General features: G+C 44.4%; 9 protein-coding genes across 9 annotated transcripts; 4 read left to right on the forward strand and 5 right to left on the reverse strand.

The window, feature by feature from the left end:
- Positions 1-705: 705 nt before the first annotated feature.
- On the reverse strand, positions 706-2,214 carry PADG_11212 (uncharacterized protein; the record flags this gene model as incomplete). The annotated part of the gene is made up of 2 exons (XM_010758505.1): positions 706-843; positions 2,053-2,214. 2 exons carry the CDS (start codon positions 2,212-2,214, stop codon positions 706-708), a joined length of 300 nt encoding a protein of 99 aa, XP_010756807.1.
- A 173-nt stretch (positions 2,215-2,387) lies between these two features.
- On the forward strand, positions 2,388-5,305 carry PADG_01123 (uncharacterized protein; the record flags this gene model as incomplete). The annotated part of the gene is made up of 2 exons (XM_010757828.1): positions 2,388-2,574; positions 2,631-5,305. 2 exons carry the CDS (start codon positions 2,388-2,390, stop codon positions 5,303-5,305), a joined length of 2,862 nt encoding a protein of 953 aa, XP_010756130.1.
- A 1,316-nt stretch (positions 5,306-6,621) lies between these two features.
- Positions 6,622-7,804, forward strand: PADG_01124 (uncharacterized protein; the record flags this gene model as incomplete). The annotated part of the gene is made up of 3 exons (XM_010758315.1): positions 6,622-7,119; positions 7,226-7,550; positions 7,677-7,804. The coding sequence occupies 3 exons, from the start codon at positions 6,622-6,624 to the stop codon at positions 7,802-7,804; spliced, it is 951 nt and encodes a 316-aa protein (XP_010756617.1).
- A 627-nt stretch (positions 7,805-8,431) lies between these two features.
- On the reverse strand, positions 8,432-9,845 carry PADG_01125 (uncharacterized protein; the record flags this gene model as incomplete). Its single annotated transcript, XM_010758316.1, has 3 exons — positions 8,432-9,270; positions 9,341-9,453; positions 9,547-9,845. 3 exons carry the CDS (start codon positions 9,843-9,845, stop codon positions 8,432-8,434), a joined length of 1,251 nt encoding a protein of 416 aa, XP_010756618.1.
- A 1,257-nt stretch (positions 9,846-11,102) lies between these two features.
- On the reverse strand, positions 11,103-11,697 carry PADG_11213 (uncharacterized protein; the record flags this gene model as incomplete). Its single annotated transcript, XM_010758506.1, has 2 exons — positions 11,103-11,525; positions 11,593-11,697. The coding sequence occupies 2 exons, from the start codon at positions 11,695-11,697 to the stop codon at positions 11,103-11,105; spliced, it is 528 nt and encodes a 175-aa protein (XP_010756808.1).
- Positions 11,698-14,042: 2,345 nt separating this feature from the next.
- On the reverse strand, positions 14,043-14,615 carry PADG_01126 (molybdopterin synthase catalytic subunit; the record flags this gene model as incomplete). The annotated part of the gene is made up of 1 exon (XM_010758317.1): positions 14,043-14,615. One exon carries the CDS (start codon positions 14,613-14,615, stop codon positions 14,043-14,045), a length of 573 nt encoding a protein of 190 aa, XP_010756619.1.
- A 1,464-nt stretch (positions 14,616-16,079) lies between these two features.
- Positions 16,080-18,867, forward strand: PADG_01127 (uncharacterized protein; the record flags this gene model as incomplete). The annotated part of the gene is made up of 7 exons (XM_010757829.1): positions 16,080-16,284; positions 16,419-16,717; positions 16,880-16,955; positions 17,011-17,216; positions 17,274-17,334; positions 17,384-17,736; positions 17,800-18,867. 7 exons carry the CDS (start codon positions 16,080-16,082, stop codon positions 18,865-18,867), a joined length of 2,268 nt encoding a protein of 755 aa, XP_010756131.1.
- Positions 18,868-19,416: 549 nt separating this feature from the next.
- Positions 19,417-19,962, reverse strand: PADG_01128 (uncharacterized protein; the record flags this gene model as incomplete). Its single annotated transcript, XM_010757830.1, has 1 exon — positions 19,417-19,962. The coding sequence occupies one exon, from the start codon at positions 19,960-19,962 to the stop codon at positions 19,417-19,419; it is 546 nt and encodes a 181-aa protein (XP_010756132.1).
- A 4,074-nt stretch (positions 19,963-24,036) lies between these two features.
- PADG_11214 (uncharacterized protein) lies at positions 24,037-25,209 on the forward strand (the record flags this gene model as incomplete). Its single annotated transcript, XM_010758507.1, has 1 exon — positions 24,037-25,209. One exon carries the CDS (start codon positions 24,037-24,039, stop codon positions 25,207-25,209), a length of 1,173 nt encoding a protein of 390 aa, XP_010756809.1.
- Between the last annotated feature and the right edge of the window lie 812 nt (positions 25,210-26,021).

The raw sequence follows: 26,021 nt of genomic DNA on the forward strand, positions 1-26,021 counted from the left end.
ATCTCCTCGTACTTGCGATTTTAAGTGTGTTCCATTAGTGTATTAAATACAGTGATCTAATTGATTCTAAACCAAGACCTGCAGTATTTAGCAGTATTGATGTAATCTATGTAATCTATTTGAGCTAACCCTAATTTAGTGTACTTGAATGGAATTCTGCCCAGATTAAAGGAAATATGGAATTCAGACAGAAATGACTCGAAACGGCCTGTGTTTCAACCTTTCATACAGAGGGGGGGGGGGTGGTATTTTGACATGTAGAACAGCCAACACTTTGATTGTGGAAGCCGTTTTTGATTCCACTGACCCTGTTGTTTTTTATATTGACACCAGGCACAAGTTCGCATAGTTGGAAGAGAAATTCACTCATGTTTTAGGGTGGAATTCAATTGTTCAGGTGGTTGTGAGGACACTTGACGTGGATGAACCAAGTGTTAAAAGAAAGCGTGAGAAGCACTATAACTAATATCGTAAGAGAGTAGGAATATAGGCGCTGCGAACGCTATGGAGGGAAGAGGATAGCGATGGGTGAAAACGTAGGTATAAAAGAGGGGTGAAATCCTACGTTTCACGGAGAGAGAAGACAGGGAGACCATCGCTATTCTGCCTCACAGAGGATAACCTATTTTAGCTTCACCGCCTTCCTCTTCCGTACATCATCTCCCTATCTAGTCCGTATAGGAGAATCCCCGTATATCAGCTATATCAACCATTTGACGCATATGCTGCTCTATACTGATTTGCAAGGTTCACTCTGTTCATATAATGATTGTAGTCATCAATCATGACAGAAATATCAAGGCTTTTCACTAAGTCATTGTCAAAAACACAGTTGTCATGGCTCTAACTAGAATCAAGATAAACAAGACAAAAGCTTCAATTCATCTATCTAACTAGGCAGCTGCGACGAGGATACTAAACTGGGGATTAGAATATGGGAATGAAACGAGCAGCCGGATATATATAGGCCGTTGAGGATCGGAGCGGATCAACCTAAGCAACCAAATATGGTTGAGGGCATTACTTGACTGCCAGTAATGACAAACAGATGGTGATTAATGTAATTCCCATAATATATATGATTATACCAAAGCAATACCTTGATATCAGGGTTAGTAGTTGGCTTCCATTCATGAGCATGGATTGAGAGTTTATTTCATACCTGGTTTGTGGCGTATAGATTTGTAGATATGGATATTAAGCTCCATATCAGCCTCTTGTATGAATAGTGTGAATAATGTGTATGGATCCTCTATATCAATGTTTGCCGGGAGGTTAAGAACTGGAGGTCAATATAAGCTGCATGGGAGTGAACTGAATATTTTCAGTAGAGGAAATATCTGCAATGACTTCCTCCACTGGCTGCTTGCATTTTCTTTGGTTTCTAGGCATTATTTCAGACTCTAAGAAAAAAAAAATGAATTAGTTTAAACATAGGAATAATTGAAAATAAGAGAATTACCTTCAGAATTCACAGGTAATTCCATGGTAGGAATATTTGTTTTCATACTCAGCTGCAGGGTGGGTGGTTTGTTGAAGCTGAGAATCATAGGAAATATTTCATCAAATCGCGTTGGCACGAGTTTGGGTTGTGGGATGTTTGAACCAATAATCTTAACATATATTTTACTATGAGAGTTTATTGGTCAAATCATTCATTCTAACTTGATAGTTCAATACACTAACGTAACTGCGCTAAAAATTGCAAGTCGCAGGAGATAGTTAACTAATTATGTTGAATTGTCTGACATTGACAAGGCAGGCTGCCACAATATATTTTGTTGTTGCCCTGGCATATTACGCAGCTGTTGTTTGAAGAATAAAGAACAGGAACGAGAACAAGATGTTGGACTGAAGCCGTTTTCGTCAGAGAGAAGAAAAAGCAAATTCATCTGCGGCATTTCCCAATCCGACGAGAAATCAGCCTCATCCAACTGGTTAGTTATTTATTTTTCTTTACTTCCAACTTCCTCGCACACAAAAAAGAAACCAAAAAAACCAAAAAAGAAAAAAGAAAAAAGAAAAAAAAAAAAAAAAAAAAAAAAAAAAAACCCCACTCGACACACCTGCCACAAGCTGTCTTCGCCCTGCAGATGTCTTCTCTGGCCTTTTTGTTGCAGAGTTGACCCAATTGAGCTGTGTAAGGCCCTGAATCATGCTGTCTCGGACATCCAACAGGCTATGGTGTTGGCTGTTCCCTCGTGCACCAGCCATCTGGATTCTGCGCCAGGAGCTCATTTGACCAGCCACCGCATTCAACTCCCGACACCAACAACAACAAAACAACAGAGTCTTGCAGGGGCAATTTCTCTCTCCTGTTTCCTAGCTATCCTTTGTCTTTATTTTATCTGGTGTTTTTATCCTTACCATTTGGTTTGTTTATCTTTATGTGGAATACGCGCTGTCCCAAGGCTCTTACCTTCAACAACAACTTCCGCTCGCTCCCAGAGCCAGCTTGGTGCCGGTTCTTTTCTCCCAGCCTCCTCCCTGAGCTATTGATTACTGTTAGACAGGGTGCGAGTGAACTCACTTCTCTTCTGGGGAAGGATAATCATCTCAATTGTCCTTCGCTTCGTTCGCGTTGTCCTCCCCTCCTCCGCAATACCTATCTCCTTCAACCCTGTCTCAAGTAGCTGCACGATCTTTTGACCAGCCCTACGAAGTTCACGACCAGCTTACGTTAACATCCCTCCATTCACGACAACGCCAGCAGCCGCTCCCTGCCCATGTAAACCCCCATCTATCTGAATTATCTACCCGATCCCCGCTATTATCCAGTTCATCCACTTCTTCTAGTCGTCCCCACCTGCTGCGAAGGACTCCGAGGCTTGAAAATATACTCTTTGCTTCTCGTCCAACTGCAACCGTCAGGTTCGCACCGCAGATAACAACCGTCAAGGCGGATCCTGAATTTAGTCGAGATACTTCTCAACGGCATTTCCCCGCAGCACAGCAGGAAGAATATCAGGAGCCGTACCAGAGCTCATTGCAACAAACCGGTGAATCATTCTGGCCCCGACGAACTAACCGTGTTTCATCGCAAACTGTATCTGCTATCCTCTGGGCATTGGAAGAAGCTATCCGCACGCCCTTCCTTTTCACCCCAGATCTGAGTGAGCTTAACGCATCAATGTCAGATCTAGTGGGCGGAGGGATACCGTCTGGGCAAACAGGCTATGACCGGCCTCAAAATGGAGCTTCACGAACTGCTCCAGGGCCCGTTGCTGCTCAGCCAACTGCAACTAGTGGAGTTCGGACCCCGACTGATATCATGAGACAACGTCGTGATCGTGAAGCGCGAAAGAAAGCAGAAGAGGAGGCAAGGGAGAGGGATAAGCAGGAATCAGAATGGCGATTAAAGCAGGAGCAGAAGGTGCAACAGCAGCAGATTCAACAGTTTCCCCAACCAGGGAGACATCAACCAGCTGCTGGCGTTGCCGGTGAGACCAGTGGGGACCACAGAAGACCAGTGAAAGGAGTTATTCCGCAAGATCATGGCTCTAGGCGTGATCGAGCCGACAGTGGGGGCATGTCTCGAATACCAACACATGTTGCTCCTGCTCGAGGCACAACCGGGATGCAGTCAGCCGTTCCTCCTGCTGCAGCTACCCGTCAACAAAATCTACCCACCGAATCTTGTGTTACAGGTGATGGAACGCAACAAGTTCAAACCTCTCGCCAACGAGGAACGTCAGTCTCCCAACAAAGACCTGCTCCTGCATCCGCTCAGCCTTCTTCTCGGATTGCGACTGGAACATGGACACAGCCAGTTACTTCGTCCATGCACTCCAGACCACAAACCATGCCTACACAAGCTGCTCCACCCCTCGAAGAACCTGGAATCTCTTATTCTCAGCAATCACAGCCTCCTCAACCCAGTCAACAAACTCAGTCGCAGTCACAACAACAGCAGAGTCGCCCCAGAGCCCCCTTTCCTCATGCATTTGAGCGTTGGGAGACACTTTCATCACATTGGGAAGGCTTAACGAGTTACTGGATACGTCGGTTGGAGCAAAATAACGAGGACTTAAGCCGTGATCCCCTAAACCAACAGATGTCACGGCAGATTACAGATCTTTCTGCGGCTGGTGCAAACTTGTTCCACGCAGTAGTCGAGTTACAACGATTACGAGCATCTTCGGAACGAAAATTCCAACGCTGGTTTTTTGACACGCGGGCCGAACAGGAACAATCTCGGGAGGTCCAGGCAGAACTGGAGCGATTATTAAGAACTGAACGACAATCTCACGCGGACGCAGCAAGCTCGATTGCCAAGACTGAAAGTGACAAGGCAAAAGCCGAGGAATTGGTCCGGGAAATGCGTCGTGAATTGCAGATATCGAAAGAAGAAGCTAGGCGAGCTTGGGAAGAACTAGGGAGAAGAGAGCAAGAAGAACGTGACCGGACAATTTCTTTAAGAAGTGGAGAGCCTACCATAGTTGGCGGTGTGCAGGTAGTCCCCATGATGCAGTCTGCTCTTAGCAGACATACTAGTACCAATCGTCCTCCAACAAGAGAGGGTCCCTACCCTGGAGGCCCTGGCCCAACATCAATGGGTGGACAAAGTCGACAAGATGTCCCGGAATCTACTGAACAATATGTGTACGACAGTCAAGTCTCGTCTCCAACAGGCACAGATATCCTTGTTGAAAGGAGCGGAGAAGCCGGTCACCAAATATATCACATCTCCGCAGTTTCACAACCTCCAATATCTGCAGCCGCAATGGTCACAGCACGAACCGCTACGTCCCAAGCTCAAACTTCAACAACCGCCAGCTCACACAGCCAACAACCTCATGCTGAAGATCCCAAAGGACGTTTTTACCACCACGATCCCTCTGCTCTCCCCATGGATGAGCCAAAGACCACCGGAACCGATGAGCGCTCCTACTTACCACCTGACGAGCCAGCCGGTAGCGATTTCGTATCGGAGGAGTATGAATTGCGTAATCCACAGTACCAGGAGCGTCGTATCGAATATTCCCGCACCATCTCAGACGACAGCGGCGACTATGATAACATGGGGTCATTATCTGAAACTGGATATGGCCCAGGGTATGATGGGATGGCTGTAGTGGAATACGGCAGCGGACCACCTGGCAGCTCGCCTGAAAGCATTCACGAAGGCAGGTTCGGTCAAAACGTCGACCGTAGCGTACCTAGCTGGGGGGGGCAGGGGTCAACGTGGGATTCCATGACGCCGACACATCGTCACCCAACACGACTCAGTGCCGTTCTGGAGGAAGATGAGAGAAGTCGAACTAGCCCAAGTAGAGCAAGCCAGGCGAGTCGAGGAATGCACTAATAGACGAAGAACGCGTTTGCATTTGTTTCCTTGCTCTCATTTCCATTTCCTTTTTTTTTTTTTTTTTTTTTTTTTTGATTCTCCTTTGCTACTTCTGGCATGAGATATTTGTTTTAACAGTTGGCATTATGAGATGTGATGGTGTGACGGGTGCAATGAGTTGAAAATGCCCCTCTTCCTAGCATCAGCTCTGAAATTTCGCATTCATATCTGGAGACAATTGGTATGGACTCTTCCCTGCACCTATCTCGCCCCCGTATGCCACCGATTCCCTAATCACTCCACTTGCATCACTCACATTGTTGCACTTCTTGCCATACTTTGCTTTGATTCATACGTATGATTATAGATCTATTGTTGGGGTTTTGTGAGCGTGTATTCAATTGATCAAAGTTATTTTCTGCATTTTTGCTTCGTTAATATCCTTTGATGAGTCTCCTTGTGGGCGATGTCCTTGTTTTGGTTGTTTCTGTATCTTTTACTTTTACCTTCCCGTGCTCTTTGTTGGAGTACGCTGCTGAAGGACTGCTAGAGGACACTGTTCAAGTACACTACGTTGAAGTAAATTCTGTTGCAGTAGATTCTGTTGAATTGTTGTTCAATTCTATTTGTAGTGGGTCATGATCGAGTATCATTTCCATCTAATCGGCTCCTCGTTGTGCGCACACACACATAGCTCCTTTGAGCGTATAGTATTCAACGATTAACTCCAACCAGGAATGCCCAGATTCCCGTCTCCAAAAGACCTCTATGGATTTTATTGAACTCGGCTATAGACAATTCACATGTTCTCGCAACATATAGAACTTTCTAGCCGCCCTCGATATTGCCACAAGACTAACATAACAACACCACCAGCATATCATATGTAGGCTTGGCGCGTAGACCTCTAATTGCCTGAGGCGCCTTGGGTATGTGAAAAAATACGCAGATTCCGCTGGATTCCACATGCTGTCGCGAGGTGGCAGGGGAGGGAATCAGCTAAATATGGCGCAAGTGGGACACCTTCTTCCAGCTCGTGGATGATCTCGTTAACAGCGCCATTGCTTAGTGGAGAAAGCATGCCAGCGGGGTCCCAGAATAAATCAGCGGGGAGTTGCATGTTTCTCGTTCTCTATATCCGCTTGCTTAACTATCGTGACATTAGTCCGATAACTAGTCATCAGAGATCCGTTCACGTGATATGTCAATCCCTTCGCAGTTTTTGTCTTCATCATCGACCGCAGCTTGCAATTGTTATCCAATTGCTAGACAAAAACCTCCAATTCTGTTCCTTTTTAAATCTTTAAATTGGAAATAAGCCTGACAGCGTAATAATGACCTCGTCTTCCTCTTCTTTTCTCGTTCGCTGGATGCGACATGCCTCCCACCAATCCCCGTTCCTTCACAGAGCATCCACGTCCGCCTTCTCTCACTCCCCGCTTATGCCAACCAGATCATACTATTCCAGCGGAGGAGCGTTACAAACTTACTATCCTCGGTCCGGATTACGATTGTCTCCATTATTGATACGATCGAAACCGCATGCTACTTCATTTTCCGCCTCCTCATCCCGCCGAAAAGCCAAAACCATTCAGCAATTAAAAGCTCGCGCCGCAACGGGCCCATTCTCATGGAAAGCTGCAGTCTTATTTGTCGCAACGGGTGTGACGATGATATTTTACTTTCGTTATGAGAAAGAGAGGCTTAATCGTAAGAGGATTGCTGAGATGAGCAAAGGTGTGGGCAGGCCGAAAGTTGGCGGACCATTCGTCCTCAAGGATTTGGATGGAAATGAATTCACGGACGAACAACTGAAGGGGAAATACAGCTTTGTGGGTGCTCCATTTCCATCTCTATTTTTATATTGCTTCCATTCCAATTGCCCTTGGAGGAGGATATGTTAATTGAACACCTGTTGACACTCCTACGTCCTTGAAGATTTATTTCGGCTTCACTCATTGCCCGGATATTTGCCCAGATGAACTCGACAAAATGGCCGAGATAATCGATCTTGTAAAATCTAGATCGAGCAACAAATCTGTTCTCCGGCCCATCTTCATTACCTGCGACCCAGCCCGTGACAGCCCCGAAGTGCTGCGCAAATACCTAGCAGAATTCCACAAGGGTATTATAGGCCTGACGGGCACGTACGAGCAGGTGAAGCATGTGTGCAAACAATATCGCGTCTATTTCAGCACGCCGGAGAACGTGAAGCCTGGAGAGGATTATCTTGTGGACCACAGCATTTATTTCTACCTAATGGGTATGTCGTGTGTTCTATCATTACCTCCCAGGTTATATATCTGGGATTTTTATCCCTGGTCTCCTTACCCTGGTCTCCTTACCCTGGTCACCTGGGAATATAGAACTAACCTCCGCTTCTCTGTAGATCCGGATGGAGATTTCATTGAATGTATCGGACGCCAAGACACTGCAGAAACCGCAGCCAACACCATTCTTGCTCATATAAAGGATTGGAAGAGGGAAGGGAAACCACTTAACACTAAAGAGGAGTAATGTCTGGGAGAGTAAAACACAAGACCTTTCTTTTTGAGTCTCCACTCTTCATACACTTCGTTTTGACGGCAATTCATCTATTTTGTGCCCGAAACGTGGGATTCTCGGGGTTGAGAGCCCCCGCGTTGTGATGCAATATCATTGTCGCACTCTGTCTATATTACTTGATTATGGAGTTGGTCGGAATTTTTGGAGTATATGTAAGATTTACTCCTATGTTGTATTATAATCTACACACGCACTCTCTACAGTATTTCTTTCTGCAGCTTCAAACATTAGTATGAGACATTAAAAATGACTTATGATACCACTATTCCTGAGACTATTGCTGGGAATTGAATTGGATGTCGAATTTGACATCTTGGAGTGACCTAATTTATTATTTCATTATAAACCAACAATATCGTATTTAATCGTTGTCGGAAATAATCCCCGGGATATCTTTTCAACATCATCACATGAACCATCCTGTTGGTTTGAATGAGCTTCGTACCCTGCCAGAACACCCAACAATGCCAGTCCGACCTGCGGAGGAAAAACACTTTTTCTCGCGCTAAATTAAAATATTCATCACAAGAATCAACCAAGCTTGCATAAACGGCTCAAAGAAAGATATTAACTAGAACATTAAATAAAAATTCCCGTCGTCAAACCGAGTATAGCACCCACACCAATCCCCAAAGCCGTCCGCCCGAAATTCTTCTTCTTCCTCCCCAACTCCCGCTCATTCGTCTCAGGTTTCAAGCGATGGAAATCCATCCTCAGGGCCCTCATTCTCTCCTCTAGCAACTTGATTTTCTCCTGCAGCTGTGTCTTGGTCCCCCGCAGCGCGCGGCCATACTCAGAATCCTTCTGCCGCAGCGCCTCGTCGAACTCCTGCCCCAACGCCACGAGTTCGCCGGCGTATCGCTGCTTCTCCATCTCCATATCCGCATATAGTTCTCGGCCTGCAGCCGTGTTGCTCAGCTGTTGGTTGTATAACACCATTTCTCGTTGGATGTCGAGGACTATGGGCTGTCGTTTGTGCAGAAGGGCTTTCACGATCTGTTCTGCTGACCGCCTGCTACCAGTGTGGCGCATGGCCGTACTTCCACGACTGAGCATGCTTCTCCAGTAACAGTCTCGTAGCTGCTTTTCGCGGCTGACCCCGTCATGGAACTCGCCCAAGTTTCCCCACTTATTCGTGGTCATGATCACTTTAGATAGATTAGTGGCTCCGCAGAGCTTTCTCAACATGCGCAAGTTACGTTTTGCGGCGCCATCCATCCGCTTGGCTGTTATGTCGTGTAAGTATATTACGCCGGCCGTCTTAACGTTGTTGGAGAAGGTCAGGCAGAAGAAGTTTGCTACGGAACGGAGCGTATTAATGTCACTTCTGTTGGTTCCGGTAAAGCCTGGTGTGTCGACAAGAAGCACTCTTGTTTTCCTATCAACCTGGTACGGATATACCTCGACATCCCTCGTAGCTATGTTTGGTGTTAGTGAATGCCGACCGCAGGAGAGACCGGCAGGTATTGAGCAGGACAAAGAACATACATCCTTTGAGTTTATGTCCAAGAGCAGCGTTTTGGCAGTCAGCAAAAAGGGAAACAAAAGTACTTTTCCCCGCACCAATCATTCCCATTATTGGAACCACGACGTCTTCTGGGCTATATATTTGCGTCCTCGTCAGCGTGGGAAATGGGTGAAGGGCCTCAGAGGAGCGAAGGAAAAGATATTGCACGTATTTTACTTATACTTACCGGAGCTCCAACTCGGGTCTTTGGACAGCCGTTGCTTCATTCTGATATAAAAATTGGTCATCAGTTGTCATTGACGGGGGTTGTTGCACGGGTGGTCTAATATTCTGTAGAACTCCTGGAAACCCCCCGCTCAGCAAAGGGTTAGGTAATTGACTGGGTGACGACCCTCCATAGCCTAAGGAGAGTCCAGCATGATATGCTGGAGGCGAAGTACAAACAGATTGGGGGGGTGAGAGTCGCGAAGAGCCTACAAAACTGTAGGGCGGTGGAGGGGGCCCGAAGCCGTTACTCGTCGACATAACTAATCTGTAGGCTACAGAGACTCTAACCTGCTCCGTAGACCGGCAGCTGATGACGCGGGCTGTGAAAGATTTGGGAAGAAGAGAGTAATTAACACGAGAAGACTCGGAGAATTAAAAGAAATGAAGGCCAGACAGAGACTTGGAAGATCTCTAGAAAAATTCCTCCCGCCACCAGATGTTGGCGCACCTGGCAGTCAACTGAAGCACGTCTCGAACGGCTATTTTTGTGATGTTTTGCTCTTACCAGAGGGTTCTCCTCCAGATGCCACGTCTGCAGAGAGTTGCTCACGGAAGATCCCCCGGTTTCCTGAGTGGTTGGAAAAGCCCGACGAAATAAGTTTGCCCACCCCGGAGGCGCAGACGATATCAAATCAATCTTTAATAATCATTGCTCAGGTTGTTTGCTGCGACTCAGCCACACATAGCTTACTATTCTATCTAACTAACTAGTGAGATTGGAGTGCAACCATACAGGCCAAGCGTTAAATCATCCTGCCAACCTACCCTGCTGGCAACCTGGCCGCTGGGCACCAAGAGGCTAATAAAAAGCAAGCCACGGCATTAGGGATTCTTTGGTTAAAAAGGCCTGACAGATTCTTGATGTCTCTGGCAGCCCTACTCGCTCTCGCGCAGCTGATTTGGTCAAAAACCTTCCTCTGTGTGCACAATCCTATCCTGAGCATGAGTCAACTTCCACTAACATCTGCCGAAGGAAAGACGCGACACGGTATCAGTGATTGCAGATTGCTCTACCCGGGTAGGATGACCAAAATACTTATGTACGTAGCACACAGACGGAAGAAAGAAATGTTTGTAGACCATTTAACTATTTGTTTATTTGTGCTGACAGTGTGTTGATGTGATAGTTACAGCGGCTGTTGCGCTTACGGTCGGCGCAAGGGACAAAGGGGAATCAACATGAACCCTAACTTTACCATAGCGAGAATGCACCACCAAAAAGGGACACAATATTTCAGTCACTGAGAAAGGAAATTCCCTGGCGAGAAAGACGCTGGTTATTTACATTGGCCAGGTCAACCGCGCAAAAGAGTCAAGTTCCTCATTCTGCCTCCTGCGCCGCAGCTTGTCTCTCGGGTGCTTCCCAGAGTTCGCACAAAGTTGCTTCTGGACAAACACAATTGAAAGATGTGAATGAAGGATGGGAACCTCCCCCGATGAACACAGCATGGAAAATACTAAAACCAATACTAATTATTCTCTTAGTCATTTTGACTTCCCAACACCCGCACACTTCTAATTAATACAACGACCCCAAGTGGACATATTCGGGATAATGCATTGACGACAACCAACGGTATGACAGAATATGTTGCTGCTACACTTAAGGTCATGACATTGGATGTTTGGGCTTTGGCGTTTTAAGTGTTTTGAATCTTGAGGAGGCTCTAGAGGAGGGCCTCCCCTGCTCCAAATATGCGGGTTTTCAACGTCATGACCACTAACGCCTTTCCAAAGTTCCCTCAAGTGATCATGTTGCGTTGCATTTTGAACGAAGATCTTTGCAGTCTTCTGCAATTGCGCATTGGACATTGGACTAAAATCAATCACTGTTCCATTCCCGTCGACAGATCGAGCCACACCATCATTACCGACATGTATGAAACCGAGGTGATGCATGCGGAGGCTGCGGAAAACCTCAAAAATATCCTGCTCATCCTGTGGGAAATTGAGCGGCATATCCTGTCAAGAATTCTCTTAGGTTGGAGGACGGCTCATGGCTTACAGGTGACGGTTCCGGTGCTGCTCGTACTCTTAGTTGTGCTCCTTGCCCTGCCAGCACAGAGACTAGAGCAAGGAAGGTCAAAGAAAGGAACTTCATGGTGGTCATGATGATGATGGTTGGTGATGACGGTGATGACGGCGATGATGTATGGGGATATTGAAGAAGCAGAATTCCTAATCAGCGAAGTTGATTGGGGCTTTCAGGATCCTCGTTTAGAAGTTTCATTCTGTCAAACAGCAGTCGGCAAAGTGCGACCACTGCAACCCTTAAAAACACCCTCCAAAAAACGCCACAACTACATAAACGTGTATAATTGAAACTCCCTAAAATGCACCTTCATCCACGGTTGGGATCTGACCGTCGAGATGATGCGGTTACCACGACGTTAACCATTCAGGCTTACATTAACAGAATCGGTAACTTGCTGAATTCTGACGTTTTGTATGAGATCGATCCTTTATATGATTTTTGTATTCTTTGAGATCCTTCATTATTTATCCCTCTTCTGTTATGTGAATTATAGGTATGTTTAGCAAGTATTCCAAGATTGTCTAAATCAAACTGACCATAGCAGGATAGGGATTATAAGATAGACCATGTTGAGGTTTGATCAACTACCAGCGTTCGGGGTTTTGTGGTGCATTCGGCCCGGGCAGCCCGTCTCGCCGCACGTGATGAACCCTATTCGACCAACAACCTTTCATCCGAAGAGGAGATTGAACCATCCCAACCGGTTGAGTCCTGACAACAACATGGTTGTATGTTACCATAAATGCGCTCCCTGAGCAGGTAGGGTAACGGAGCAGAGTTGACGAACATCTACTCGCCCTGTCAGAGAGTTACATCTAAAGGTAGCGTCATGATACGTTTGGGTAAAGTTGCATCGGAGTCTGAATGCCCATGAGGGCAGAGATATGATTGAAGAAATAAGCACGTTAATGGTGTCCAATGAGCCATAACCAAACTGCTTAATGATTCCTATGGGATTGTACTCGCCCTTTGTCCAGGATAGACTCCTGGCGATTGGGCCTTTTTGCCATGTAGTCTAACGTCAATGACTGCTCCCCTATATAGCAAACCCTTTCCCCAGCCATGTTGTTGCGGCGTAGACAAATTTCTGACGTGGAAGGGCGCCCAGTTGCTAAAATGTCCATTTGGATTACAGGAATTGCCAGAAACTGCCAGAAATATTCATCCGCTGCTAACTACCATTCCCTCTCGCATTATCGCCGTATCACAGGCAGAATTGTAGGCTAATGAATCGTACCATGGTCATGGTATCCAAATAATATCTACTTAGTTATACTAGAATTTGACTATCTTGTAAATTTGATTTACATCCACAATTTAAAATACACAATTATATAGTTCCATCCTAGAATAATACAGTATTTTAATCAGATATATCACAGAAAATGTATCTTTTTTTAATGTGAACTTTAAGTTTAAGCTTTGAATCTGATCAAACCCCTTATCATCTCTCAGAGTTTTTGAGATTCAATAACTTTATCTTGGAGAGTAGTAGTTCTGTCTTCTTCATTTTTTTTTTACAATAAAAGTGAATTGATTCAGTTTTATTCATATTAAAATTGAATTCAATTTTCATTTTCTCCTTCAAAGATTTCTTGTGCAACGTTCTCTATATTTTCACAGTTTTCTTGAGTAAATTTAGAGCTGATAAATAAGATCTATGTCATCAACATAGCTAGAAGTTCTTACTATATATACATTCTTATTCCTGAAAAGATTGAATGTATAAAATGGAGTGAGACTGAAGATTCTTGAGAAACTTCTATTTCAACATTAGTCTTTATCTGTTGTAGTGCATCAAATCGAAGCAGTATACTTCCTTTGTCATAAAACCGAGGACTCATTTTATCAGAGACTTTGATAACTCCAGATCTTGCAGAATTGAGATCATTTTATTTTTTGAAACATGAGCAGTGAGCTCTCTAAGAGGGAGAATATGCACATATTCAAAAGCTACTAAAGATTCAAGACTCTCTAATTTTATATTCAGATGGGTGCCAAGAAGGTGCTTTTGGCAGGTCCTGTGACCGACGGTGAAGTCCGGTTGATATCAATGGAAATTGAGTTCCTCCAAAAATGTACGGAAAGAAGTCAAGAGAACTCTTGGGCCTTGCTACAGGGAAATGCAGGATAGTAATAAAGGCAATTGCTGCTCCATTGAAAAGACCCTCAAGAATTTGTTATTCAGCTTGGTCAGTGCAACGGAGACCATTTATCTGCTTCTGCCTGCAGATTTGTCCCTCTCCTCGACTGGAGTGCCTCAAATCAGCCAAGCGTCTGATGAAGCACACGGGTCAAGACTGTAGTTAGTAACTAGTATACAGTGAATAATTATCGACAGCAATTAATGACTAGGTATTCGGATAACGACATTTAGTCACTACCATGTCCAAAATCACACCCCGTTCGGCTGGCGAAGTTCACGGCCCACTTGCCGGATTGCCCTGTCCATCCGTATCCCGGTTTGCCCTCCACTCGCCCTCCCCTTCCCTGGCCCCGACAAACTCTTCCCGTTTCCATATCTCCGCTTTCTCCTTACACTGCTCCAACACCTCCTCCCCAGCCCTCCATGCCGCACGTCTATGTCCAGCGCTCACCGCAATGGCAATTGACTCCTCAGCAACAGCCACCTCGCCTAGTCGATGAGAGATACTTATCCCAAACAGCTGGTATTTCGAGACGGCGTCACGCGCGATCTTTTCCAATGTTCGCAGTGCAAGGGACGCATAGCTTGTGTATGTGAGGCGGGCAACGGGGCGGTCGTCGAACGTTGATCTTGTGGTGCCGAGGAAGAGGACGTTTGCTCCAGCATGCGGAGAACGGATTTGTGCTAGGTTCTTGGACGAGTTGAGGGCATCGTATGTTAATTCTAGGTAGATGTTGGAGTCCGGAAAGTGTTTGGTTTGTGGGTAATTGGCTGGGTTGAGATGTGCAGGCAGAGGTTCAGCGGCAGAGGCGGGGTTGTGATCGGCTTCTAGTGCCTGGTTCGGCATGGTTTTGATAACTATGTGAATGTTGATTGGACTAGGCGGACTCCGCTTGCCGGCCAGGGTATTTTGGATGGAGCCGGCTCTGCAACTTTTGCTTTGCGCTGGAATTTGGACAATTACAGCGATGACGGACAAAGGTACGAAATATTCTTAGTGTTCGGGGAAAGAGGGGTAGCTCAAAGCAGTTGTTGATGTTGCGTGTTTTGATAGGGCTTTCGGATCCCAGCTCAAAAAATAATCACCGTCTTATATAAGTTAACCAGTTATTATATCACGGCTGCCAGATGCTTTTTTCTTTTCTCCACTGCACAGAAGTTGGGCAGAACTCTGGTGTATTTTTGGGACAACGAAATGCCAAATAAAGTAGAAATTCAACCGTCTTTTGTAGTTAGCAGAACAAGCAAATAATTAACTACTGGATTTGCGCGGTTAAAACGCGCGCGTTTATTAGCGGGGCGAATAATTCAGAACTTTTATATTTCTGTAATCTCGCTGGTGAAGGGGGTGGCTGACGTATGTGAACCGAAGTTCATCTTGTAAGCCAACTTTTACGCTGATGTTCATCTACAGCTATGGCAGATAGATATATGTTAACGATGTTATTTCATAGCTAACCCTATTAGAGGGGACTCTGCAATGCATGAAGAAGGCCTACGGACGTGGGCATCAATTTCTTCGACACGGCGGAGAGGTAAGGATATCTTGGTACTGTAAATTCTTGCGCTGGAAAACTGCACATTGACACTTGGTCCTTAACAAATTATTCTGCTGGCCAATCTGAAATTGTTATGGGCAGGGCCATCCACAAGTTTGGCTGGAAACGCAACGAGTTGGTCGTCCGCACAAGGGGTTTTGCAGAGAATCTACTATCAGTAAAAGCTCTTAGAAAGTAGAGAAATCCACTTCTGATAATAAGAATTAAATCAGACATAATAAAAATCTGTCAGATGGCAATGAGGGCTAATGTCATAGTTGATAAGAATGTATACTATGACCTCTAAGGAGAACGTGAGTCCTGGCCGAGATCGATGCTCTGCTGCGAAACAACCTCCTCCGCTTTGATCTTGCAAGAGCGGGCTATTGCATTTTGTCTGTGGCAGAGGATATCCAGAGGACATATTAATATTGACCGAATTGAGGCGGTATGCGTATAGAAAATATGAATATGGGACCGAAGGAATCAAACATCAAAATACTTTCCTCTAGTTACTTACATTCCACCGAGTGAAATGTTTTCATGTTGTTGACCATCTGATTTCTCAACCGTCAATTCGCGCTAGAACCCCTGTCATGTGATATGCGCTGACTAAGCTCCCGTGCAACCGCCTGAAGCAGCTTCAAGTTTTAATCGAACGACAAACATCAAACATCAAAAACCCAACATCCGATTGTTGTCTTCCCTTGAGGAGTGTATTGTCCTCGTTCACTAATACCCGTTTCAAGCTTGTGTGTTCATGATATCGCAATATGTCTTCGTATAGCCCTGGAGACAGAGGGTACCGCGGAGCTCCGTCGTATAATGTGCCAGCTCGCCACAACGACCGCGACGGACGCATGTATGACGACCGACGCTCCCGCTCCTGCTCCCGCTCCCGCTCTCCCCCACATTCCATCCCGCGATCTCGGGACTATAGATACGGCTCGCCAGGCGGTCCAGTCTCTCCTCCGCATGGTAAAAATCAACTTCGCGCACTGGGGCGAATAAATGGATACATCCCTCATTTGAGCTTGTGCTGATTTCTTCATTTCTGTTTCTTTATCTGAAGACAATTCTCGGACATCTCCTCGTGGTCATGCGGTAGATAGGAGATATCACGGCGGCGATGGCGACATTCCGATTGCTAGGGACTACCGATCTAGAGAGCAAAACGAGTATCGACGTCCGTCCCGGTCGCCCCCGCGGCGGCGCGGAAAGGTCATCTTACAGGGACCGTGACCGGGAGGGATATCGCTCTCCCGGCTATGACAGTCGCAGCAGAAGTTATAGCAGAAGCCGAAGTCGATCTAGAAGCCGCAGCCAACGTGGCACTCGACGTCATTACTACGGCCAGGAGAGCCGTGAGATCATGATGGAAGGCTTGCCAGTTGACATGAATGAAGACGACGTTCGACCTCTCCTCCCTTTCCCCACAACCATTCACAGCAAACTGAATTTCCTCATGATATGAGTGGCTGCGCTACGTTTTCTCTCCTTTTCTTGGAAGAACCATATACTGAGATGTGCTTGTCGCCGGCTATCATTCCGGTCGATGCTTTTCTTGTGACAGATCTTGAATGAACTCACCCAATATTACCATGTCGAGGCGTTGGAGGATGTCCGCGTCATCCGCGACCGCCAAACAAGTACGTCTGATGTTCTCTTTTTACATGTCGGAAAGATGCTGATTCTCCCTTCCAGAGATATCCCGAAAGTTGGGGTTTATTCGGTTCCATACAATTGACGATTCTCGTGAATTCCTGGAACGCAATTTTCCTTCCATATATCTCTATGGGAATAGCGGCTCGCATACTGATGACCGTGGCATGAGGGTTAGAATAGCTTATAGTCGAGAAAGAGAGGACCGTAATCGAATTAAAGCTGAGGGAGAGTGGACTTGCAAGATCGTAGGTTTTAAAAATAGCTCTGCGATAACTATCTATTAACTAACGAGTGCGATTTAGTGTGCCATCGTCAACTACGCAAAAAGACAGAAATGCTTTCGATGCCAGACAGTTCGAACTGGTGCGTCTTTAACTCTCAAGTATTAGGGAAACTAATCTGACTTTTGAAGATTTTGTTCAACTTCCCCCCGGAGTAGCGAATCCTCCACGCGTTGCGAATCATGGTGACAACGACGTAGCTACCGACGGAACCCCGTCTCAATTTGTTCTCCTCCGTGGTCTGGAAGCCTCAGTCACAGAAGAACTTCTCGCGAAAGGAGTAGCTAAACTCTATAAACCCTTGTCTGGTTCAGAAGGACAAGGTGGACCACCCGCAGCTAAAAAGGGCGCAAAAGTTGCCTCGACGACCGGTGACTCCAATCTGGGAGCACGAGAAGGCTCAATACGACGGGTATTACTCATAAGAGATCGTCGAAGTAACGAAAGTTGGAAATACGGATTTGCGGAATTTGCAACTGTGGCAGTAGGTACCCTTTTTTGACTTTTTTTTTTTTTCAGTCGGTTATATTTATTAACGTTTATTCAGGATGCCCAAGCTGCACTAACTCGATATAACTCCTTTGAAACGTTTACAATTTCCTCAAAGCCGGTCCTAGCAAGTTATATCCATGCTGGCGTCTTCGTTCCAGTCATCAATCCTACCGCTAGCACGGAAAGATTCACCTTTAGCCCACTTGGAAACCCTTCCATGAAGCTAGCATACTGGGATGAGAATGCTTATGCTACAGAGTTGATGGTATCAATGGAAGATCCGGACAAGAAATGTTCCAAGCCTCGAGTGACGGCATCTGCGACAACAGACAAGCATCCAAAAGCCGGAAAGGAGACCGAAAAGCCAAAGAAGAGAAAAGCCGATGCTGGAGCAGCACCTGGCATAAAAAAGCTTGCTGTGCCAACGCACCTACAATTCTGGAGTAACCGTCACGCTGAACTGCACGGCATCCAAAGAGATGAATCCAAAGACAAGAGTTCAGGCGGTGACAACCAGCAGGGTAGCAATGAAAAAGGAGGATCATCTTCTACATCTCCAGTTCCAACCCAATCGTACGCAGATCTCAATCGCAAATGCTGCTATCTCTGTATGCGACAGTTTAAAACAGAGGCAGAAGTAAATAAACACGAGCGACTCAGTCAACTTCACCGTGATAACCTACAAAATGAGGAGCTCAAGGCGAAAGCGATGGCGAAATTGGCGAAAAAACGGGATGATCCTCAACAACCATCAACAGAATACCGTGACCGTGCTAAGGAGCGACGTCAGGCCTTCGGCCCATCGGTTAAATCCAAGGAGAAGAAATTTGAAAAGGAAATTGAGGAAGCTCCCGCTGTCTCTGCCATGTCTAAAGGGGCAGCACTGCTTGGGAAAATGGGCTGGTCTGCAGGCTCGGGACTTGGGGCGGAGGGGTCTGGGATGACCGCTCCCATTGCCACTGATCTATATGTCCAAGGCGTTGGGTTAGGCGCGCAAGGAGGGAAAGTTGGAGATGCAGTTCAGGAAGCTGGGAGGAATACGAGGGGCAGGTATGATGACTTTCTGGAGAAGACGAAGGAGACTGCACGCGAGCGATATGAGCGGATGTCCAGGGAGGGGTAGGTGGATACGTGGGATTTCTATCCGTCCTTCCTCTGTACCATTAGCTCTGTTTTATTTACTCGTCGGTCTTGCGGGCCTTTGGCAGATGCGAAGGTTTTATACCACACATGCTTTTAGTGAAGTTTTGTCCATGGATTTAAGTAGGGGTAAAATTTACAGATTCCCCACCTGTAATTTTTTTTTCTCTTGTATTTTCCAATGTTTAGTAGGATAATCGAAACAGAAACCAACATTATGGTACAGTATAATTTTAAGCAGGCGTGCTATAGAATTCTAGAAAATCTCTCTCTTAAGGCAACGAAGTTGGTGTCTTTCCAACCACGGGAAGAACCATTTTAAGGCCGTATATGTTAATGACGAAGAAAACGCAGACGCCGTCATCTGCAGTAGCAGCTCAAAAGGTCTCAGTCCCATCAATGGCGAGTCACCCTCCAATTTCCTAGGAAGAACTAGAGAGTCCTGGCTGGGTCCTTCATCTCAAGACACTGATGCTCGCGGAATATCGCAAGCCAATCCCTCTCTCTCCCAGCTCAATTCCCCAAATCACCTTTATCTTTCCTTCCCCTTCTCATTAGCATCCTGCTGGCGCCCCCCCTCACTCCGCTTCTCCTTCTCCGCCTTCCGACTGAAAACACGAGCAACCCACTCCTCCAATTCCTCCTCGACAACCTGCTCTGACCGCCCAGACCCATCAACCCCCAAGCCGCCTCTCACCTTCCGCCGCAAATCGTCCATGGTATTGATATCAAATGCGTACATGCATGCCCCGACGCCAATCATGGCCACGCTGGCCACATTTATTGTCGCGATGTTGAGAGCTTCTAGTGCCTCCAGGGCTCCGTTCACCTGGGGTTTATGGTACGGGGCGCTTGTGTAGGTGGGCGGGAGTGAAGTGAGGCGTTTGCGGCGGAGTGTGCGGCGGGTTATGAACGTGGAGAGGATGAGGAAAGCGGTGCCGCCGATGAGGAGCTTTGCGGAGTTTGACAGCTGGGGTTTATGAGCAGGTTGGAGGGATTGTGTTTGCTGTTCTTGTGTCTGAGATTGCTGTGATTGCGGTTCTGAGGTTTGGCCATTTTGGCTGGGGCTGGAGGGCATGGTGGTGGATGGCCGGGAGAAATAGGAGGCCATGTCAGATGAGGGTGTGCAAGGCAGGCTGTTACAGGATCGTTTTTGCCCTTATTCACATATCCTGTTGCTCTCGAGATTGCGAGTCGACTTTGAATTGCAGCTTCAAGTTGGAGGAAAAGCCGAAACTCTCACAAGCGGAAGTTTAAGTTGGGCCGACCAGTAACGTGACTTACCACTATAAATGAGCCATATCACTAAACGAGCCGCTCTCAGCAAAACTGCCTCAACTTGCTAGAATCTAATTAATTCCACAACAACGAAATAAATATTAATTAGATTATTAAATAGTAATGAGAGTATTCTCTAGTTCCATACAAAATAGGTGGTTTAATAAAATAGACATGTGCTTGGCTGAAGAATGCGGCCATGGCAGGAGACCTGGCATAGAGTAAGAAGATTAATCAAAGGAGTGTCAATTTCTGAATTAGCAGTAGAAGCAGCAGTAAGCTGCTCCAAGGAATTGAGGTTGACCTCATTTCCTAAACTGGAAGGTTGGATAGGGTTTTAAGGATTAGAGTCTGCTGTAGGTGCCTGCTTCCACTGTTGCTTTGAAGCAGCTGTAGTTGAACTGACTGATTTTTACTTTGCAGCATGAGTACAAGCCCATTCTTGCTTCTCAGCTTCAAGCTAAGTCTTTTTAGCCTCTCTAGCAAGCTGCTGAGCTTCACACTGCTCTGCCTTTCTAGCCTTCTCTTCCTCACAGGCTTTGTGAGCTGCTGTCTGAGTTGCTTGTTGTTCAATTCATTTTTGCTAAGCCTCTTTAGCTTCATGTGCTTTTCAAAGATCATATTGAATTCACTTTTAGGTTTGTTGAGCAGCTTTCTTCTTTTTTTCATAATCTGCTTCCTGAATCCCCTCATGAGCTTATTGAACCTTGAATGATGAGAAGAATTAAGTCTGGCCAAACTACTGCTCTGGATTCAATATATCTAAGAGCTTTTCACATTGTCATCACTTTTTTTCATTACATAAAGCTTTAATTAGAGCCTTATTCTTATGTGCAAGTATCTTCTTTTCAAAGACAAGCTTCTCACTAGCATGTATGATCTTTTTCATGTCTTTAGAGAGCAGGCTCTGTCAAATTCAAATTCTCTTAATATCATATTGAAAAGCACAGATAGTTGTAGATGTAGCAATCTCAGTTGAAGCTGAATTGATTAAAGATATAGACTGTTTTGTAAATTAGTAAAGAATATGCTTAGAAGTAAAAGAATAAATATTAATGACAGCAAATGCAGATTAAATGTTCTTAGTTGTTAAAAATTAATTTTATATAGAATTGAAGACAGATAAAAAGCTTCTTTTTGTCATTTGAATGAATTCAAATTCACTGCAAAAAAGATTATTGACATCACAAAAATATGCTTCTGCTAGAGAACTAAAGATGACAACATTTAAAGATTATAGTCAGTGAGTTGAATGTGAAGACAGTACTATAAGAAGAATTTAATTTTGATCTGCAAAATCAATAAATCTCATATTGACATGAGAAGAGTATTTCTCTAGAATAAGAAGATGTCTTCTGCAGTCTGCTTTAATTTTGATGTGCTTATCAAAGATTCACTTTAGTCAGTTAAGCTCATAGTTATCATTACTTTAATTTTTTTCAGAAATCATAAAATAAACTATATTATTTTCATTCAAATCCTCTAGTCAGGTATTCAATATATTGTGAAAGTCTTTTTGATAAATAAGAATGAATAAAAGAGCTGTTTTATTTGCACATATTGCTGTGAGTAGAGAGATGAATTTATAACTGTCATCTTGAACTGTAGTAATTTGCTTTGTCTTCAGAGCTTCAACTGGAATAATCTGCTTAATAGCTTGATCAATATCAATTAAGAAGCTCTTTTCATCAAAATTGTAGATATTTGAAGACTCAATATTGTATTTTTTAATTTTCTCATTCAACTATGTAGTCATGTAGCAAAATAGTTAGCAAGAGTCTATAGAGAACTTAGTGCAAGAAAACAAGCAAAAGATCAAAATACTAGCTGAAAATAATACTTAAAATGAGTAGAATTATCTGCTATCTTGCATTTTTAATCAATGTCACAGACATGAATTCTTTGAATTTGAGTCTTATAGTGCTTAATAAAGCATCTCACTTAGTAAATTTTAACAGATTTTTTGATGATTTCTGCAATGAGATTTTGAATGATTTGAGATGTAGAAGCAAAGCTGGAAGCTGCAAGCTTCTCTATATGAAGCAGAAGTATTTGTTTTTGCTGATTTGAGAGCTTTTTTTTATATCAGAAGATTGCTTCATTTTATGTAAGTTGCAAGTTATTATAATGCCAGCACAGTATTTTCTTATTAATTAAGTGCTTCCTAGCAGTTGCAGTATAATTTTTGATCTTTTGAGCTCTTAAATTCTTAATTACAAGTTGAATAGCTTCTTTATTTAACATCTCAAAGTAGTGAAAGTTGAAGAATTAAATTGCAGCATGTTGTAAAAACACAGCTCATTTAGTGATATAGCTCATTTAGTGGTAAGTTACATTAAGAGTTAACTAATTGTGCTGCTATGCAACTCATATCTCATATGAGTGCACTATACCAAAATGATAAAAACATCAAAATGATAAAAATATCAAAATGATAAAAATCTTATAATTTCATCATCTTCATCATCTTTATTACTTAATAACTCACTATAATATCAAATAAGGATAAAAATATCAATAACTATATTCAAAAAGCTATTACTTATCATCAAAAAAACTTAAATTTTAAAATATTATCTCTGGTATAAGAATTTGAGGTTTTTTATCAATGTCTTTGAGTGCATATCAATGGAAGAAATCTGACTACTATAAAAATTCTAGTTAATAAAAGATTAAATAAGAGTTAGAAGAATGTAATTAAATAATGAGTCAAACTACTTGATGAAAAGAATTGTCCTCTCACAGCTGAACACATTGAAGATTTCATAAATTTAATACTTAGATATCAGCACATAAATTCTACTACCTCTTCTTCAAAACTCAGCAAGATATGAGCTCATAGATTTATTGAATATCTATTTGAATATAAAAAAATGAAATAGAAGTTAATGAATTCAAAGAGAATGATAGTTGAAGATATTAAATATACCAATACATGATTTGAACATCTTCAAATTCTATTTGAGCAGTATCAATTTCATATCTATGATATATACAACTTCAATGAGATTGAATTTTAGGAAGAACAAGAACATGAAGAATAAATTATAATTGCTTTTATAGAAGCTAATTTTATCATTTTTTTATTCTTTTCAAGAGATTTAATTATAGTTATTAACTATATATTCATGAATAATAATATTATTTTATCATTAATAATCTTGATCTTCAAAACACATTTGAAGAATTGATATATATAAACAGATTTATTCAACAATTATAAAATTACTATATTAGATACTGAATTTACAAATGATGAAATTGAATTTAAATGACTTAAATATTTTAATACTGCTATAAAAAAAACAGAAGAGAAGTTATCAATTGCTTTTAATAAATAATCATGAATTTCATATCACTGAGAAGTTCATATAATATATGAATTTTCATTGCATATCATTTATTTATTACAATTTTTGAATAGTCTATTATTTCAGCAATATAAGTATTATCATTCAAAAGCAATCAACTGTTAGGCTCAGCGTCCGACCGAGCCCGACCGAAGGCCGGTGCCCGGTTAGACTCGACGTCGGATTAAGCTCGGCGCCCGATTAGGCCTAATCCATATCACGTGACCACACGACCATGCAGGTGGTTATAATCCACGCAGGCCCCCAGCACCCCCTTTCATCCCATCAAGCTTAGTATTTCGTTATATAGCAGTTAGCAACGCAGAGAGTCTTTCTTCTTATGCAGCTCGCATTCGCTCCCTAACACAATACTAAGCTTCCCTTCTACCTTCTCACTCAGGTTTCAGCAGAAAACTTGAGTGCCTCAGTTGAATTAGAACCTGCTAGTTCAGAGCCTGACAACGCGTCAGATCAACTGCTAAGACAACAGCACTGTTGAAGACAACGGCTCAATCCAACATCAGATGGCCACCACAGGCTCCCAACCCCCTGGAAGGGGCCGAAAGGACTGGCGATACCTCCTAACAAGACCAACTGACCAACCACGCGTCTCAATTGAGGAATTCAGAGAGGCAATCCACTCGGACAGCGACCGTGTTTATAATGAGTTGGCGGCGATCTTCGATGGCATCTTTGACGATGAAAAAACATTAAGGGATACAATCACACGTCTGAGGATGGAACGGAACAACGCCACTGACCAGGCCGCTGTCAAGCAAAGCCAGATTGATGAGCTAATTGCTGAACGCGATGAACTTAGCCACACCCTGGTCCGCATGACAGTCAGCAACCAAGCAGCAAGTCGAGGTGTCACCCCCTCTGAGACTACCCGGAGGTCTGTCAAGATTGATGACCCAAAACACCTCACTGACGGCAAGGAGCCAAAATTTGAACACTGGCTCTCCCGGATGAAGAACAAGCTCCGGGAGAACGCTGACCACTACCCTACTGAACGCATGAGGATTGCATACATCGAAAACCGGACTGATGGGGACGCGGCACGTCACATTGCGCCCCGTATGGAAGAGGACCACCCCGAGCGATATCAGACTGCAGAAGAGATATTTGAGCACCTCAAGTCAATATATGAGGATGCTAACAAGCTGCAAAATGCCAAGAGTGATTATCGCAAGCTGATTATGCGCAATGGGGACAATTATCATGAATTTGTCACAAAATTCTTACACCTGGCAGGTGAGGCCAAGATTGCCAGGGGGGACTACAAGACAGACTTCAATGACAAGCTGTCCTTTGACCTCCAGAAGATGGTAGCAGTAGCCAATGCGACCACTGATACATATGCTGAGTTTCAGAAAATCTGTGCGCAGGCAGCTCACACCCTCCAGACAATCAATGCCACCCAGAAATCAAAGAGCTCGCGGGGAAATGGGCCTAATACCTTCAAGCAGAACACCCTGCGGACCGCCAACAGTCAAACACCCCCCAGCATCTCTACAACAAAATCCCCTACTGTGAAGGAGGCCTTGAGCTCTCGTCCGGATATTCAGTGCTACTACTGTAAGGAAAAAGGCCACATTGCCAGGAACTGCCCTGCAAAGCAGAAGTCCCAGCAGGTGATTGCTGAGCTCACAGGGAATGATGCCCCTGAGCCTTCAGCAGATTCGGGAAAAGAGTGAGCCTGAGAGAAGACTCCACCTCAGGTAGTTCAATAGTCTGTGAGAGGTTTGAGATGAAGGACTTGATTGGGGGGAAAAGCTTTAATGTACCAATCAAATTAGCCTACAATGGAATTGCTACTTCTACAAATTCTCTTGCTGATACTGGAGCAAATGGAGCGAATTTTATTGATACCCGATATGCCATAGAATTGGCAAGATTCTTTGATAGGAAGTTTCAAGAACTCCCATTCAAATGCCGCATGAAGGGATACAATGGCGCCCCCGGCGGGGTGATAGACCGCACATTGACCCTAAACCTCTGGGTGGATGGCCGGAGATTTCAGAATGTCCCTCTGCTGGTAACAGACCTAGGCCAGCACCCTGTCATCCTGGGACGGAAGTGGTTGGCAGCACAGGATATATGGCTTGATGTTAAAAACCAACGCCTGGTTTGGCCGAGTGAACGGTCTATCCCTGAACAGGTGGCGGAGCCGATGTTGAAGATAGTACCCTGGTCAGTACTGAAGCGCCCAGACCCCAAGCCTGAGCATCAGGCGGATGTGGAACGAAGAGAGATCAAGCTGGATGAGGAGATCAGACAGGAGCATCAGGCTCAGCTCCGCAGATTGAAAGGGACCAGCTCAGTCGTGATGCCTGAGACGAGGCAGGGGCTGACCTGGGAGGAGACAGCACCACAGATGATGGATATGAACTTCATTGGGGCTGCTTCCTTCCATGGTTATATGAAGAACAAGAAGTCAACAGTCTTCATAACCAGTCTGTATGAAATTGATAAACAGCTTGAGGAGAAGCGGGGTTTAGTGGGAGCT

The sequence above is a fragment of the Paracoccidioides brasiliensis genome, assembly GCF_000150735.1.
Source record: "Paracoccidioides brasiliensis Pb18 unplaced genomic scaffold supercont2.1, whole genome shotgun sequence".
NCBI classification, from domain to species: Eukaryota; Fungi; Ascomycota; class Eurotiomycetes; order Onygenales; family Ajellomycetaceae; genus Paracoccidioides; species Paracoccidioides brasiliensis.